This window comes from Dreissena polymorpha, chromosome 15, assembly GCF_020536995.1.
Source record: "Dreissena polymorpha isolate Duluth1 chromosome 15, UMN_Dpol_1.0, whole genome shotgun sequence".
NCBI lineage: Eukaryota > Metazoa > Mollusca > Bivalvia > Myida > Dreissenidae > Dreissena > Dreissena polymorpha.
In genome coordinates, this window is record NC_068369.1 from 9118835 (window position 1) to 9135670 (window position 16836).

General features: G+C 42.8%; 1 protein-coding gene across 1 annotated transcript; it reads left to right on the forward strand.

Moving 5' to 3' along the window:
* Nucleotides 1–7767: 7767 nt before the first annotated feature.
* LOC127860865 (uncharacterized) lies at nucleotides 7768–16605 on the forward strand (the record flags this gene model as incomplete). The annotated part of the gene is made up of 3 exons (XM_052399165.1): nucleotides 7768–8019; nucleotides 9341–9594; nucleotides 16524–16605. Coding segments are annotated over 3 exons (588 nt in total), but the record flags the coding sequence as incomplete, so codon positions are not given.
* Nucleotides 16606–16836: the final 231 nt, after the last annotated feature.

The window sequence follows — 16836 nt, forward strand, 5'->3', positions numbered from 1 at the left end:
CTGACCAGTTCGGAAGATTCTACAACTCAGTCTATTGCAACGTCAGCCATTTCCATCACCAGTCTATTCACTCCAACGACTTCAATACCGGAATCACTGACATCGTCTACACTTACTTCGACACTACCGAGTGTTTACTCAACAGTGTCTGAATTCTCTACAACATCGGTAAGCGCTTCTTTATTGTCATCAGAGACTAGCTCAGTGGACATCTCAGCTATATCAAGTTTATCACAATCGAGTTCTACGGCATATACAGCTGTATCAAGCACAGACGTTATGAGTTTGACATCGGATACTGTTCAGATGTCGACTCCTGAGATTTCATCACAATCACTCTCTGACCTATTGACCGAAATACCAACTTCTATAACATCGACCACTGCACAAGCCTCTTCGTTGTCTACAGTACCTGCATCAATAACATCTTCAGAAGTTTACACTGTTGTATCGACCGAATCTCTAACACCTTCAGAGTCTTCAAGCACAACGGTGAGCACAACGCTATTCAATACCGCGTCGGACTCAGTGCTGACTTCAATGCTTTCAAGTGCGATTCAAAGCCAATCTTCATCGTTTATCACAGAAACACTTTCAGATGTAAGCTCAGATCTTTCAACGCAGCAGAGTTTATCAACGTCGATTGCGCAAGTATCAACAACGCTACTGTCTTCAACAATGAGCGCCACGTCATTTGCCACAACACAGACTGAAATTGTTCCAAGCGAAACACAAAGTTTTACGGTGGAATCGTCTGCACAAATAGTTTCATCTCTACTTTCCACACTGACCAGTTCGGAAGATTCTACAACTCAGTCTATTGCAACGTCAGCCATTTCCATCACCAGTCTATTCACTCCAACGACTTCAATACCGGAATCACTGACATCGTCCTACACTTACTTCGACACTACCGAGTGTTTACTCAACAGTGTCTGAATTCTCTACAACATCGGTAAGCGCTTCTTTATTGTCATCAGAGACTAGCTCAGTGGACATCTCAGCTATATCAAGTTTATCACAATCGAGTTCTACGGCATATACAGCTGTATCAAGCACAGACGTTATGAGTTTGACATCGGATACTGTTCAGATGTCGACTCCTGAGATTTCATCACAATCACTCTCTGACCTATTGACCGAAATACCAACTTCTATAACATCGACCACTGCACAAGCCTCTTCGTTGTCTACAGTACCTGCATCAATAACATCTTCAGAAGTTTACACTGTTGTATCGACCGAATCTCTAACACCTTCAGAGTCTTCAAGCACAACGGTGAGCACAACGCTATTCAATACCGCGTCGGACTCAGTGCTGACTTCAATGCTTTCAAGTGCGATTCAAAGCCAATCTTCATCGTTTATCACAGAAACACTTTCAGATGTAAGCTCAGATCTTTCAACGCAGCAGAGTTTATCAACGTCGATTGCGCAAGTATCAACAACGCTACTGTCTTCAACAATGAGCGCCACGTCATTTGCCACAACACAGACTGAAATTGTTCCAAGCGAAACACAAAGTTTTACGGTGGAATCGTCTGCACAAATAGTTTCATCTCTACTTTCCACACTGACCAGTTCGGAAGATTCTACAACTCAGTCTATTGCAACGTCAGCCATTTCCATCACCAGTCTATTCACTCCAACGACTTCAATACCGGAATCACTGACATCGTCTACACTTACTTCGACACTACCGAGTGTTTACTCAACAGTGTCTGAATTCTCTACAACATCGGTAAGCGCTTCTTTATTGTCATCAGAGACTAGCTCAGTGGACATCTCAGCTATATCAAGTTTATCACAATCGAGTTCTACGGCATATACAGCTGTATCAAGCACAGACGTTATGAGTTTGACATCGGATACTGTTCAGATGTCGACTCCTGAGATTTCATCACAATCACTCTCTGACCTATTGACCGAAATACCAACTTCTATAACATCGACCACTGCACAAGCCTCTTCGTTGTCTACAGTACCTGCATCAATAACATCTTCAGAAGTTTACACTGTTGTATCGACCGAATCTCTAACACCTTCAGAGTCTTCAAGCACAACGGTGAGCACAACGCTATTCAATACCGCGTCGGACTCAGTGCTGACTTCAATGCTTTCAAGTGCGATTCAAAGCCAATCTTCATCGTTTATCACAGAAACACTTTCAGATGTAAGCTCAGATCTTTCAACGCAGCAGAGTTTATCAACGTCGATTGCGCAAGTATCAACAACGCTACTGTCTTCAACAATGAGCGCCACGTCATTTGCCACAACACAGACTGAAATTGTTCCAAGCGAAACACAAAGTTTTACGGTGGAATCGTCTGCACAAATAGTTTCATCTCTACTTTCCACACTGACCAGTTCGGAAGATTCTACAACTCAGTCTATTGCAACGTCAGCCATTTCCATCACCAGTCTATTCACTCCAACGACTTCAATACCGGAATCACTGACATCGTCTACACTTACTTCGACACTACCGAGTGTTTACTCAACAGTGTCTGAATTCTCTACAACATCGGTAAGCGCTTCTTTATTGTCATCAGAGACTAGCTCAGTGGACATCTCAGCTATATCAAGTTTATCACAATCGAGTTCTACGGCATATACAGCTGTATCAAGCACAGACGTTATGAGTTTGACATCGGATACTGTTCAGATGTCGACTCCTGAGATTTCATCACAATCACTCTCTGACCTATTGACCGAAATACCAACTTCTATAACATCGACCACTGCACAAGCCTCTTCGTTGTCTACAGTACCTGCATCAATAACATCTTCAGAAGTTTACACTGTTGTATCGACCGAATCTCTAACACCTTCAGAGTCTTCAAGCACAACGGTGAGCACAACGCTATTCAATACCGCGTCGGACTCAGTGCTGACTTCAATGCTTTCAAGTGCGATTCAAAGCCAATCTTCATCGTTTATCACAGAAACACTTTCAGATGTAAGCTCAGATCTTTCAACGCAGCAGAGTTTATCAACGTCGATTGCGCAAGTATCAACAACGCTACTGTCTTCAACAATGAGCGCCACGTCATTTGCCACAACACAGACTGAAATTGTTCCAAGCGAAACACAAAGTTTTACGGTGGAATCGTCTGCACAAATAGTTTCATCTCTACTTTCCACACTGACCAGTTCGGAAGATTCTACAACTCAGTCTATTGCAACGTCAGCCATTTCCATCACCAGTCTATTCACTCCAACGACTTCAATACCGGAATCACTGACATCGTCCTACACTTACTTCGACACTACCGAGTGTTTACTCAACAGTGTCTGAATTCTCTACAACATCGGTAAGCGCTTCTTTATTGTCATCAGAGACTAGCTCAGTGGACATCTCAGCTATATCAAGTTTATCACAATCGAGTTCTACGGCATATACAGCTGTATCAAGCACAGACGTTATGAGTTTGACATCGGATACTGTTCAGATGTCGACTCCTGAGATTTCATCACAATCACTCTCTGACCTATTGACCGAAATACCAACTTCTATAACATCGACCACTGCACAAGCCTCTTCGTTGTCTACAGTACCTGCATCAATAACATCTTCAGAAGTTTACACTGTTGTATCGACCGAATCTCTAACACCTTCAGAGTCTTCAAGCACAACGGTGAGCACAACGCTATTCAATACCGCGTCGGACTCAGTGCTGACTTCAATGCTTTCAAGTGCGATTCAAAGCCAATCTTCATCGTTTATCACAGAAACACTTTCAGATGTAAGCTCAGATCTTTCAACGCAGCAGAGTTTATCAACGTCGATTGCGCAAGTATCAACAACGCTACTGTCTTCAACAATGAGCGCCACGTCATTTGCCACAACACAGACTGAAATTGTTCCAAGCGAAACACAAAGTTTTACGGTGGAATCGTCTGCACAAATAGTTTCATCTCTACTTTCCACACTGACCAGTTCGGAAGATTCTACAACTCAGTCTATTGCAACGTCAGCCATTTCCATCACCAGTCTATTCACTCCAACGACTTCAATACCGGAATCACTGACATCGTCCTACACTTACTTCGACACTACCGAGTGTTTACTCAACAGTGTCTGAATTCTCTACAACATCGGTAAGCGCTTCTTTATTGTCATCAGAGACTAGCTCAGTGGACATCTCAGCTATATCAAGTTTATCACAATCGAGTTCTACGGCATATACAGCTGTATCAAGCACAGACGTTATGAGTTTGACATCGGATACTGTTCAGATGTCGACTCCTGAGATTTCATCACAATCACTCTCTGACCTATTGACCGAAATACCAACTTCTATAACATCGACCACTGCACAAGCCTCTTCGTTGTCTACAGTACCTGCATCAATAACATCTTCAGAAGTTTACACTGTTGTATCGACCGAATCTCTAACACCTTCAGAGTCTTCAAGCACAACGGTGAGCACAACGCTATTCAATACCGCGTCGGACTCAGTGCTGACTTCAATGCTTTCAAGTGCGATTCAAAGCCAATCTTCATCGTTTATCACAGAAACACTTTCAGATGTAAGCTCAGATCTTTCAACGCAGCAGAGTTTATCAACGTCGATTGCGCAAGTATCAACAACGCTACTGTCTTCAACAATGAGCGCCACGTCATTTGCCACAACACAGACTGAAATTGTTCCAAGCGAAACACAAAGTTTTACGGTGGAATCGTCTGCACAAATAGTTTCATCTCTACTTTCCACACTGACCAGTTCGGAAGATTCTACAACTCAGTCTATTGCAACGTCAGCCATTTCCATCACCAGTCTATTCACTCCAACGACTTCAATACCGGAATCACTGACATCGTCTACACTTACTTCGACACTACCGAGTGTTTACTCAACAGTGTCTGAATTCTCTACAACATCGGTAAGCGCTTCTTTATTGTCATCAGAGACTAGCTCAGTGGACATCTCAGCTATATCAAGTTTATCACAATCGAGTTCTACGGCATATACAGCTGTATCAAGCACAGACGTTATGAGTTTGACATCGGATACTGTTCAGATGTCGACTCCTGAGATTTCATCACAATCACTCTCTGACCTATTGACCGAAATACCAACTTCTATAACATCGACCACTGCACAAGCCTCTTCGTTGTCTACAGTACCTGCATCAATAACATCTTCAGAAGTTTACACTGTTGTATCGACCGAATCTCTAACACCTTCAGAGTCTTCAAGCACAACGGTGAGCACAACGCTATTCAATACCGCGTCGGACTCAGTGCTGACTTCAATGCTTTCAAGTGCGATTCAAAGCCAATCTTCATCGTTTATCACAGAAACACTTTCAGATGTAAGCTCAGATCTTTCAACGCAGCAGAGTTTATCAACGTCGATTGCGCAAGTATCAACAACGCTACTGTCTTCAACAATGAGCGCCACGTCATTTGCCACAACACAGACTGAAATTGTTCCAAGCGAAACACAAAGTTTTACGGTGGAATCGTCTGCACAAATAGTTTCATCTCTACTTTCCACACTGACCAGTTCGGAAGATTCTACAACTCAGTCTATTGCAACGTCAGCCATTTCCATCACCAGTCTATTCACTCCAACGACTTCAATACCGGAATCACTGACATCGTCTACACTTACTTCGACACTACCGAGTGTTTACTCAACAGTGTCTGAATTCTCTACAACATCGGTAAGCGCTTCTTTATTGTCATCAGAGACTAGCTCAGTGGACATCTCAGCTATATCAAGTTTATCACAATCGAGTTCTACGGCATATACAGCTGTATCAAGCACAGACGTTATGAGTTTGACATCGGATACTGTTCAGATGTCGACTCCTGAGATTTCATCACAATCACTCTCTGACCTATTGACCGAAATACCAACTTCTATAACATCGACCACTGCACAAGCCTCTTCGTTGTCTACAGTACCTGCATCAATAACATCTTCAGAAGTTTACACTGTTGTATCGACCGAATCTCTAACACCTTCAGAGTCTTCAAGCACAACGGTGAGCACAACGCTATTCAATACCGCGTCGGACTCAGTGCTGACTTCAATGCTTTCAAGTGCGATTCAAAGCCAATCTTCATCGTTTATCACAGAAACACTTTCAGATGTAAGCTCAGATCTTTCAACGCAGCAGAGTTTATCAACGTCGATTGCGCAAGTATCAACAACGCTACTGTCTTCAACAATGAGCGCCACGTCATTTGCCACAACACAGACTGAAATTGTTCCAAGCGAAACACAAAGTTTTACGGTGGAATCGTCTGCACAAATAGTTTCATCTCTACTTTCCACACTGACCAGTTCGGAAGATTCTACAACTCAGTCTATTGCAACGTCAGCCATTTCCATCACCAGTCTATTCACTCCAACGACTTCAATACCGGAATCACTGACATCGTCCTACACTTACTTCGACACTACCGAGTGTTTACTCAACAGTGTCTGAATTCTCTACAACATCGGTAAGCGCTTCTTTATTGTCATCAGAGACTAGCTCAGTGGACATCTCAGCTATATCAAGTTTATCACAATCGAGTTCTACGGCATATACAGCTGTATCAAGCACAGACGTTATGAGTTTGACATCGGATACTGTTCAGATGTCGACTCCTGAGATTTCATCACAATCACTCTCTGACCTATTGACCGAAATACCAACTTCTATAACATCGACCACTGCACAAGCCTCTTCGTTGTCTACAGTACCTGCATCAATAACATCTTCAGAAGTTTACACTGTTGTATCGACCGAATCTCTAACACCTTCAGAGTCTTCAAGCACAACGGTGAGCACAACGCTATTCAATACCGCGTCGGACTCAGTGCTGACTTCAATGCTTTCAAGTGCGATTCAAAGCCAATCTTCATCGTTTATCACAGAAACACTTTCAGATGTAAGCTCAGATCTTTCAACGCAGCAGAGTTTATCAACGTCGATTGCGCAAGTATCAACAACGCTACTGTCTTCAACAATGAGCGCCACGTCATTTGCCACAACACAGACTGAAATTGTTCCAAGCGAAACACAAAGTTTTACGGTGGAATCGTCTGCACAAATAGTTTCATCTCTACTTTCCACACTGACCAGTTCGGAAGATTCTACAACTCAGTCTATTGCAACGTCAGCCATTTCCATCACCAGTCTATTCACTCCAACGACTTCAATACCGGAATCACTGACATCGTCCTACACTTACTTCGACACTACCGAGTGTTTACTCAACAGTGTCTGAATTCTCTACAACATCGGTAAGCGCTTCTTTATTGTCATCAGAGACTAGCTCAGTGGACATCTCAGCTATATCAAGTTTATCACAATCGAGTTCTACGGCATATACAGCTGTATCAAGCACAGACGTTATGAGTTTGACATCGGATACTGTTCAGATGTCGACTCCTGAGATTTCATCACAATCACTCTCTGACCTATTGACCGAAATACCAACTTCTATAACATCGACCACTGCACAAGCCTCTTCGTTGTCTACAGTACCTGCATCAATAACATCTTCAGAAGTTTACACTGTTGTATCGACCGAATCTCTAACATCCTTCAGAGTCTTCAAGCACAACGGTGAGCACAACGCTATTCAATACCGCGTCGGACTCAGTGCTGACTTCAATGCTTTCAAGTGCGATTCAAAGCCAATCTTCATCGTTTATCACAGAAACACTTTCAGATGTAAGCTCAGATCTTTCAACGCAGCAGAGTTTATCAACGTCGATTGCGCAAGTATCAACAACGCTACTGTCTTCAACAATGAGCGCCACGTCATTTGCCACAACACAGACTGAAATTGTTCCAAGCGAAACACAAAGTTTTACGGTGGAATCGTCTGCACAAATAGTTTCATCTCTACTTTCCACACTGACCAGTTCGGAAGATTCTACAACTCAGTCTATTGCAACGTCAGCCATTTCCATCACCAGTCTATTCACTCCAACGACTTCAATACCGGAATCACTGACATCGTCTACACTTACTTCGACACTACCGAGTGTTTACTCAACAGTGTCTGAATTCTCTACAACATCGGTAAGCGCTTCTTTATTGTCATCAGAGACTAGCTCAGTGGACATCTCAGCTATATCAAGTTTATCACAATCGAGTTCTACGGCATATACAGCTGTATCAAGCACAGACGTTATGAGTTTGACATCGGATACTGTTCAGATGTCGACTCCTGAGATTTCATCACAATCACTCTCTGACCTATTGACCGAAATACCAACTTCTATAACATCGACCACTGCACAAGCCTCTTCGTTGTCTACAGTACCTGCATCAATAACATCTTCAGAAGTTTACACTGTTGTATCGACCGAATCTCTAACACCTTCAGAGTCTTCAAGCACAACGGTGAGCACAACGCTATTCAATACCGCGTCGGACTCAGTGCTGACTTCAATGCTTTCAAGTGCGATTCAAAGCCAATCTTCATCGTTTATCACAGAAACACTTTCAGATGTAAGCTCAGATCTTTCAACGCAGCAGAGTTTATCAACGTCGATTGCGCAAGTATCAACAACGCTACTGTCTTCAACAATGAGCGCCACGTCATTTGCCACAACACAGACTGAAATTGTTCCAAGCGAAACACAAAGTTTTACGGTGGAATCGTCTGCACAAATAGTTTCATCTCTACTTTCCACACTGACCAGTTCGGAAGATTCTACAACTCAGTCTATTGCAACGTCAGCCATTTCCATCACCAGTCTATTCACTCCAACGACTTCAATACCGGAATCACTGACATCGTCCTACACTTACTTCGACACTACCGAGTGTTTACTCAACAGTGTCTGAATTCTCTACAACATCGGTAAGCGCTTCTTTATTGTCATCAGAGACTAGCTCAGTGGACATCTCAGCTATATCAAGTTTATCACAATCGAGTTCTACGGCATATACAGCTGTATCAAGCACAGACGTTATGAGTTTGACATCGGATACTGTTCAGATGTCGACTCCTGAGATTTCATCACAATCACTCTCTGACCTATTGACCGAAATACCAACTTCTATAACATCGACCACTGCACAAGCCTCTTCGTTGTCTACAGTACCTGCATCAATAACATCTTCAGAAGTTTACACTGTTGTATCGACCGAATCTCTAACACCTTCAGAGTCTTCAAGCACAACGGTGAGCACAACGCTATTCAATACCGCGTCGGACTCAGTGCTGACTTCAATGCTTTCAAGTGCGATTCAAAGCCAATCTTCATCGTTTATCACAGAAACACTTTCAGATGTAAGCTCAGATCTTTCAACGCAGCAGAGTTTATCAACGTCGATTGCGCAAGTATCAACAACGCTACTGTCTTCAACAATGAGCGCCACGTCATTTGCCACAACACAGACTGAAATTGTTCCAAGCGAAACACAAAGTTTTACGGTGGAATCGTCTGCACAAATAGTTTCATCTCTACTTTCCACACTGACCAGTTCGGAAGATTCTACAACTCAGTCTATTGCAACGTCAGCCATTTCCATCACCAGTCTATTCACTCCAACGACTTCAATACCGGAATCACTGACATCGTCTACACTTACTTCGACACTACCGAGTGTTTACTCAACAGTGTCTGAATTCTCTACAACATCGGTAAGCGCTTCTTTATTGTCATCAGAGACTAGCTCAGTGGACATCTCAGCTATATCAAGTTTATCACAATCGAGTTCTACGGCATATACAGCTGTATCAAGCACAGACGTTATGAGTTTGACATCGGATACTGTTCAGATGTCGACTCCTGAGATTTCATCACAATCACTCTCTGACCTATTGACCGAAATACCAACTTCTATAACATCGACCACTGCACAAGCCTCTTCGTTGTCTACAGTACCTGCATCAATAACATCTTCAGAAGTTTACACTGTTGTATCGACCGAATCTCTAACACCTTCAGAGTCTTCAAGCACAACGGTGAGCACAACGCTATTCAATACCGCGTCGGACTCAGTGCTGACTTCAATGCTTTCAAGTGCGATTCAAAGCCAATCTTCATCGTTTATCACAGAAACACTTTCAGATGTAAGCTCAGATCTTTCAACGCAGCAGAGTTTATCAACGTCGATTGCGCAAGTATCAACAACGCTACTGTCTTCAACAATGAGCGCCACGTCATTTGCCACAACACAGACTGAAATTGTTCCAAGCGAAACACAAAGTTTTACGGTGGAATCGTCTGCACAAATAGTTTCATCTCTACTTTCCACACTGACCAGTTCGGAAGATTCTACAACTCAGTCTATTGCAACGTCAGCCATTTCCATCACCAGTCTATTCACTCCAACGACTTCAATACCGGAATCACTGACATCGTCTACACTTACTTCGACACTACCGAGTGTTTACTCAACAGTGTCTGAATTCTCTACAACATCGGTAAGCGCTTCTTTATTGTCATCAGAGACTAGCTCAGTGGACATCTCAGCTATATCAAGTTTATCACAATCGAGTTCTACGGCATATACAGCTGTATCAAGCACAGACGTTATGAGTTTGACATCGGATACTGTTCAGATGTCGACTCCTGAGATTTCATCACAATCACTCTCTGACCTATTGACCGAAATACCAACTTCTATAACATCGACCACTGCACAAGCCTCTTCGTTGTCTACAGTACCTGCATCAATAACATCTTCAGAAGTTTACACTGTTGTATCGACCGAATCTCTAACATCCTTCAGAGTCTTCAAGCACAACGGTGAGCACAACGCTATTCAATACCGCGTCGGACTCAGTGCTGACTTCAATGCTTTCAAGTGCGATTCAAAGCCAATCTTCATCGTTTATCACAGAAACACTTTCAGATGTAAGCTCAGATCTTTCAACGCAGCAGAGTTTATCAACGTCGATTGCGCAAGTATCAACAACGCTACTGTCTTCAACAATGAGCGCCACGTCATTTGCCACAACACAGACTGAAATTGTTCCAAGCGAAACACAAAGTTTTACGGTGGAATCGTCTGCACAAATAGTTTCATCTCTACTTTCCACACTGACCAGTTCGGAAGATTCTACAACTCAGTCTATTGCAACGTCAGCCATTTCCATCACCAGTCTATTCACTCCAACGACTTCAATACCGGAATCACTGACATCGTCCACACTTACTTCGACACTACCGAGTGTTTACTCAACAGTGTCTGAATTCTCTACAACATCGGTAAGCGCTTCTTTATTGTCATCAGAGACTAGCTCAGTGGACATCTCAGCTATATCAAGTTTATCACAATCGAGTTCTACGGCATATACAGCTGTATCAAGCACAGACGTTATGAGTTTGACATCGGATACTGTTCAGATGTCGACTCCTGAGATTTCATCACAATCACTCTCTGACCTATTGACCGAAATACCAACTTCTATAACATCGACCACTGCACAAGCCTCTTCGTTGTCTACAGTACCTGCATCAATAACATCTTCAGAAGTTTACACTGTTGTATCGACCGAATCTCTAACATCCTTCAGAGTCTTCAAGCACAACGGTGAGCACAACGCTATTCAATACCGCGTCGGACTCAGTGCTGACTTCAATGCTTTCAAGTGCGATTCAAAGCCAATCTTCATCGTTTATCACAGAAACACTTTCAGATGTAAGCTCAGATCTTTCAACGCAGCAGAGTTTATCAACGTCGATTGCGCAAGTATCAACAACGCTACTGTCTTCAACAATGAGCGCCACGTCATTTGCCACAACACAGACTGAAATTGTTCCAAGCTGAAACACAAAGTTTTACGGTGGAATCGTCTGCACAAATAGTTTCATCTCTACTTTCCACACTGACCAGTTCGGAAGATTCTACAACTCAGTCTATTGCAACGTCAGCCATTTCCATCACCAGTCTATTCACTCCAACGACTTCAATACCGGAATCACTGACATCGTCCTACACTTACTTCGACACTACCGAGTGTTTACTCAACAGTGTCTGAATTCTCTACAACATCGGTAAGCGCTTCTTTATTGTCATCAGAGACTAGCTCAGTGGACATCTCAGCTATATCAAGTTTATCACAATCGAGTTCTACGGCATATACAGCTGTATCAAGCACAGACGTTATGAGTTTGACATCGGATACTGTTCAGATGTCGACTCCTGAGATTTCATCACAATCACTCTCTGACCTATTGACCGAAATACCAACTTCTATAACATCGACCACTGCACAAGCCTCTTCGTTGTCTACAGTACCTGCATCAATAACATCTTCAGAAGTTTACACTGTTGTATCGACCGAATCTCTAACACCTTCAGAGTCTTCAAGCACAACGGTGAGCACAACGCTATTCAATACCGCGTCGGACTCAGTGCTGACTTCAATGCTTTCAAGTGCGATTCAAAGCCAATCTTCATCGTTTATCACAGAAACACTTTCAGATGTAAGCTCAGATCTTTCAACGCAGCAGAGTTTATCAACGTCGATTGCGCAAGTATCAACAACGCTACTGTCTTCAACAATGAGCGCCACGTCATTTGCCACAACACAGACTGAAATTGTTCCAAGCGAAACACAAAGTTTTACGGTGGAATCGTCCTGCACAAATAGTTTCATCTCTACTTTCCACACTGACCAGTTCGGAAGATTCTACAACTCAGTCTATTGCAACGTCAGCCATTTCCATCACCAGTCTATTCACTCCAACGACTTCAATACCGGAATCACTGACATCGTCTACACTTACTTCGACACCGAGTGTTTACTCAACAGTGTCTGAATTCTCTACAACATCGGTAAGCGCTTCTTTATTGTCATCAGAGACAAGCTCAGTGGACATCTCAGCTATATCAAGTTTATCACAATCGAGTTCTACGGCATATACAGCTGTATCAAGCACAGACGTTATGAGTTTGACATCGGATACTGTTCAGATGTCGACTCCTGAGATTTCATCACAATCACTCTCTGACCTATTGACCGAAATACCAACTTCTATAACATCGACCACTGCACAAGCCTCTTCGTTGTCTACAGTACCTGCATCAATAACATCTTCAGAAGTTTATACTGTTGTATCGACCGAATCTCTAACATCCTCAGAGTCTTCAAGCACAACGGTGAGCACAACGCTATTCAATACCGCGTCTGACTCAGTGCTGACTTCAATGCTTTCAAGTGCGATTCAAAGCCAATCTTCATCGTTTATCACAGAAACACTTTCAGATGTAAGCTCAGATCTTTCAACGCAGCAGAGTTTATCAACGTCGATTGCGCAAGTATCAACAACGCTACTGTCTTCAACAATGAGCGCCACGTCATTTGCCACAACACAGACTGAAATTGTTCCAAGTGAAACACAAAGTTTTACGGTGGAATCGTCTGCACAAATAGTTTCATCTCTACTTTCCACACTAACCAGTTCGGAAGATTCTACAACTCAGTCTATTGCAACGTCAGCCATTTCCATCACTAGTCTATTTACTCCAACGACTTCAATACTGGAATCACTGGCATCGTCCACACTTACTTCGACACTACCGAGTGTTTACTCAACAGTGTCTGAATTCTCTACAACATCGGTAAGCGTTTCTTTATTGCCATCAGAGACAAGCTCAGTGGACATCTCAGCTATATCAAGTTTATCACAATCGAGTTCTACGGCATATACAGCTGTATCAAGCACAGACGTTATGAGTTTGACATCGGATACTGTTCAGATGTCGACTCCTGAGATTTCATCACAATCACTTTCTGACCTATTGACCGAAATACCAACTTCTATAATATCGACCACTGCACAAGTCTCTTCGTTGTCTACAGTACCTGCATCAATAACATCTTCAGAAGTTTACACTGTTGTATCGACCGAATCTCTAACATCCTCAGAGTCTTCAATCACAACGGTGAGCACAACGCTATTCAATACCGCGTCTGACTCAGTGCTGACTTCAATGCTTTCAAGTGCGATTCAAAGCCAATCTTCATCGTTTATCACAGAAACACTTTTAGATGTCAGCTCAGATCTTTCAACGCAGCAGAGTCTATCAACGTCGATTGCGCAAGTATCAACAACGCTACTGTCTTCAACAATGAGCGCCACGTCATTTGCCACTACACAGACTGAAATTGTTCCAAGTGAAACACAAAGTTTTACGGTGGAATCGTCTGAACAAATAGTTTCATCTCTACTTTCCACACCAACCAGTTCAGAAGATTCTACAACTCATTCGTTTGCAACGTCAGCCATTTCCATCACCAGTCTATTCACTCCAACGACTTCAATACTGGAATCACTGGCATCGTCTACACTTACTTCGACACTACCGAGTGTTTACTCAACAGTGTCTGAATTCTCTACAACATCGGTAAGCGCTTCTTTATTGTCATTAGAGACTAGCTCAGTGGACATCTCAGCTATATCAAGTTTATCACAATCGAGTTCTACGGCATATACAGCTGTATCAAGCACAGACGTTATGAGTTTGACGTCGGATACTGTTCAGTTGTCGACTCCTGAGATTTCATCACAATCACTCTCTGACCTATTGACCGAAATACCAACGTCTATAACATCGACCACTGCACAAGCCTCTTCGTTGTCTACAATACCTGCATCAATAACATCTTCAGAAGTTTACACTGTTGTATCGACCGAATCTCTAACACCTTCAGAGTCATCAAGCACAACGGTGAGCACAACGCTATTCAATACCGCGTCGGACTCAGTGCTGACTTCAATGCTTTCAAGTGCAATTCAAAGCCAATCTTCAACGTTTATCACAGAAACACTTTCAGATGTAAGCTCAGATCTTACAACGCAGCAGAGATTATCAACGTCGATTGGGCAAGTATCAACAACGCTACTGTCTTCAACAATGAGCGCCACGTCATTTGCCACAACACAGGCTGAAATTGTTCCAAGTGAAACACAAAGTTTTACGGTGGAATCGTCTGCACAAATAGTTTCATCACTACTTTCCACACTGACCAGTTCGGAACATTCTACAACTCTGTCTATTGCAACGTCAGCCATTTTCATCACCAGTCTATTCACTCCAACGACTTCAATACCGGCATCACTGACATCGTCCACACTTACTTCGACACTACCGAGTGTTTACTCAACAGTGTCTGAATTCTCTACAACATCGATAAGCGCTTCTTTATTGTCATCAGAGACTAGCTCAGTGGACATCTCAGCTATATCAAGTTTATCACAATCGAGTTCGACGGCATATACAGCTGTATCAAGCACATACGTTATGAGTTTGACATCGGACACTGTTCAGATGTCGACTCCTGAGATTTCATCACAATCACTCTCTGACCTATTGACTGAATTACCAACTTCTATAACAACAACCACTGCACAAGCCTCTTCGTTGTCTACAGTACCTGCATCAATAACATCTTCAGAAGTTTACACTGTTGTATCGACCGAATCTCTAACACCTTCAGAGTCTTCAAGCACAACGGTGAGCACAACGCTATTCAATACCGCGTCGGACTCAGTGCTGACTTCAATGCTTTCAAGTGCGATTCAAAGCCAATCTTCATCGTTTATCACAGAAACACTTTCAGATGTAAGCTCAGATCTTTCAACGCAGCAGAGTTTATCAACGTCGATTGCGCAAGCATCAACAACGCTACTGTCTTCAACAATGAGCGCCACGTCATTTGCCACAACACAGACTGAAATTGTTCCAAGCGAAACACAAAGTTTTACGGTGGAATCGTCTGCACAAATAGTTTCATCACTACTTTCCACACTGACCAGTTCGGAAGATTCTACAACTCAGTCTATTGCAACGTCAGCCATTTCCATCACCAGTCTATTCACTCCACCGACCTCAATACCGGAATCACTAACATCGTCCACACTTACTTCGACACTACCGAGTGTTTACTCAACAGTGTCTGAATTCTCTACAACATCGATAAGCGCTTCTTTATTGTCATCAGAGACTAGCTCAGTGGACATCTCAGCTATATCAAGTTTATCACAATCGAGTTCTACGGCATATACAGCTGTATCAAGCACATACGTTATGAGTTTGACATCGGACACTGTTCAGATGTCGACTCCTGAGATTTCATCACAATCACTCTCTGACCTATTGACTGAAATACCAACTACTATAACATCGACCACTGCACAAGCCTCTTCGTTGTCTACAGTACCTGCATCAATAACATCTTCAGAAGTTTACACTGTTGTATCGACCGAATCTCTAACACCTTCAGAGTCTTCAAGCACAACGGTGAGCACAACGACTATCAATACCGCGTCGGACTCAGTGCTGACTTCAATGCTTTCAAGTGCGATTCAAAGCCAATCTTCATCGTTTATCACAGAAACACTTTCAGATTTAAGCTCAGATCTTTCAACGCAGCAGAGTTTATCAACGTCGATTGCGCAAGCATCAACAACGCTACTGTCTTCAACAATGAGCGCCACGTCATTTGCCACAACACAGACTGAAATTGTTTCAAGCGAAACACAAAGTTTTACGGTGGAATCGTCAGCAGATATAGTTTCATCTCTACTTTCCACAATTGACAGTTTGGAAGATTCTACAACTCAGTCTATTGCCAACGTCAGCCATTTCCATCACCAGTCTATTCACTCCCAACGACTTCAATAACGGAATGCACATGACATCGTCTACACTTACTTCGACACTTTCGAGTGTTTACTCAACAGTGTCTGAATTTTCTAAACTCGGTAAGCGATTCTTTATTGTCATCAGAGACTAGCTCAGTGGACATCTCAGCTATATCAAGTTTATCACATCGAGTTCTACGGCATATACAGCTGTATCAAGCACAGACGTTATGAGTTTGATCGGATACTGTTCAGATGTCGACTCCTGAAA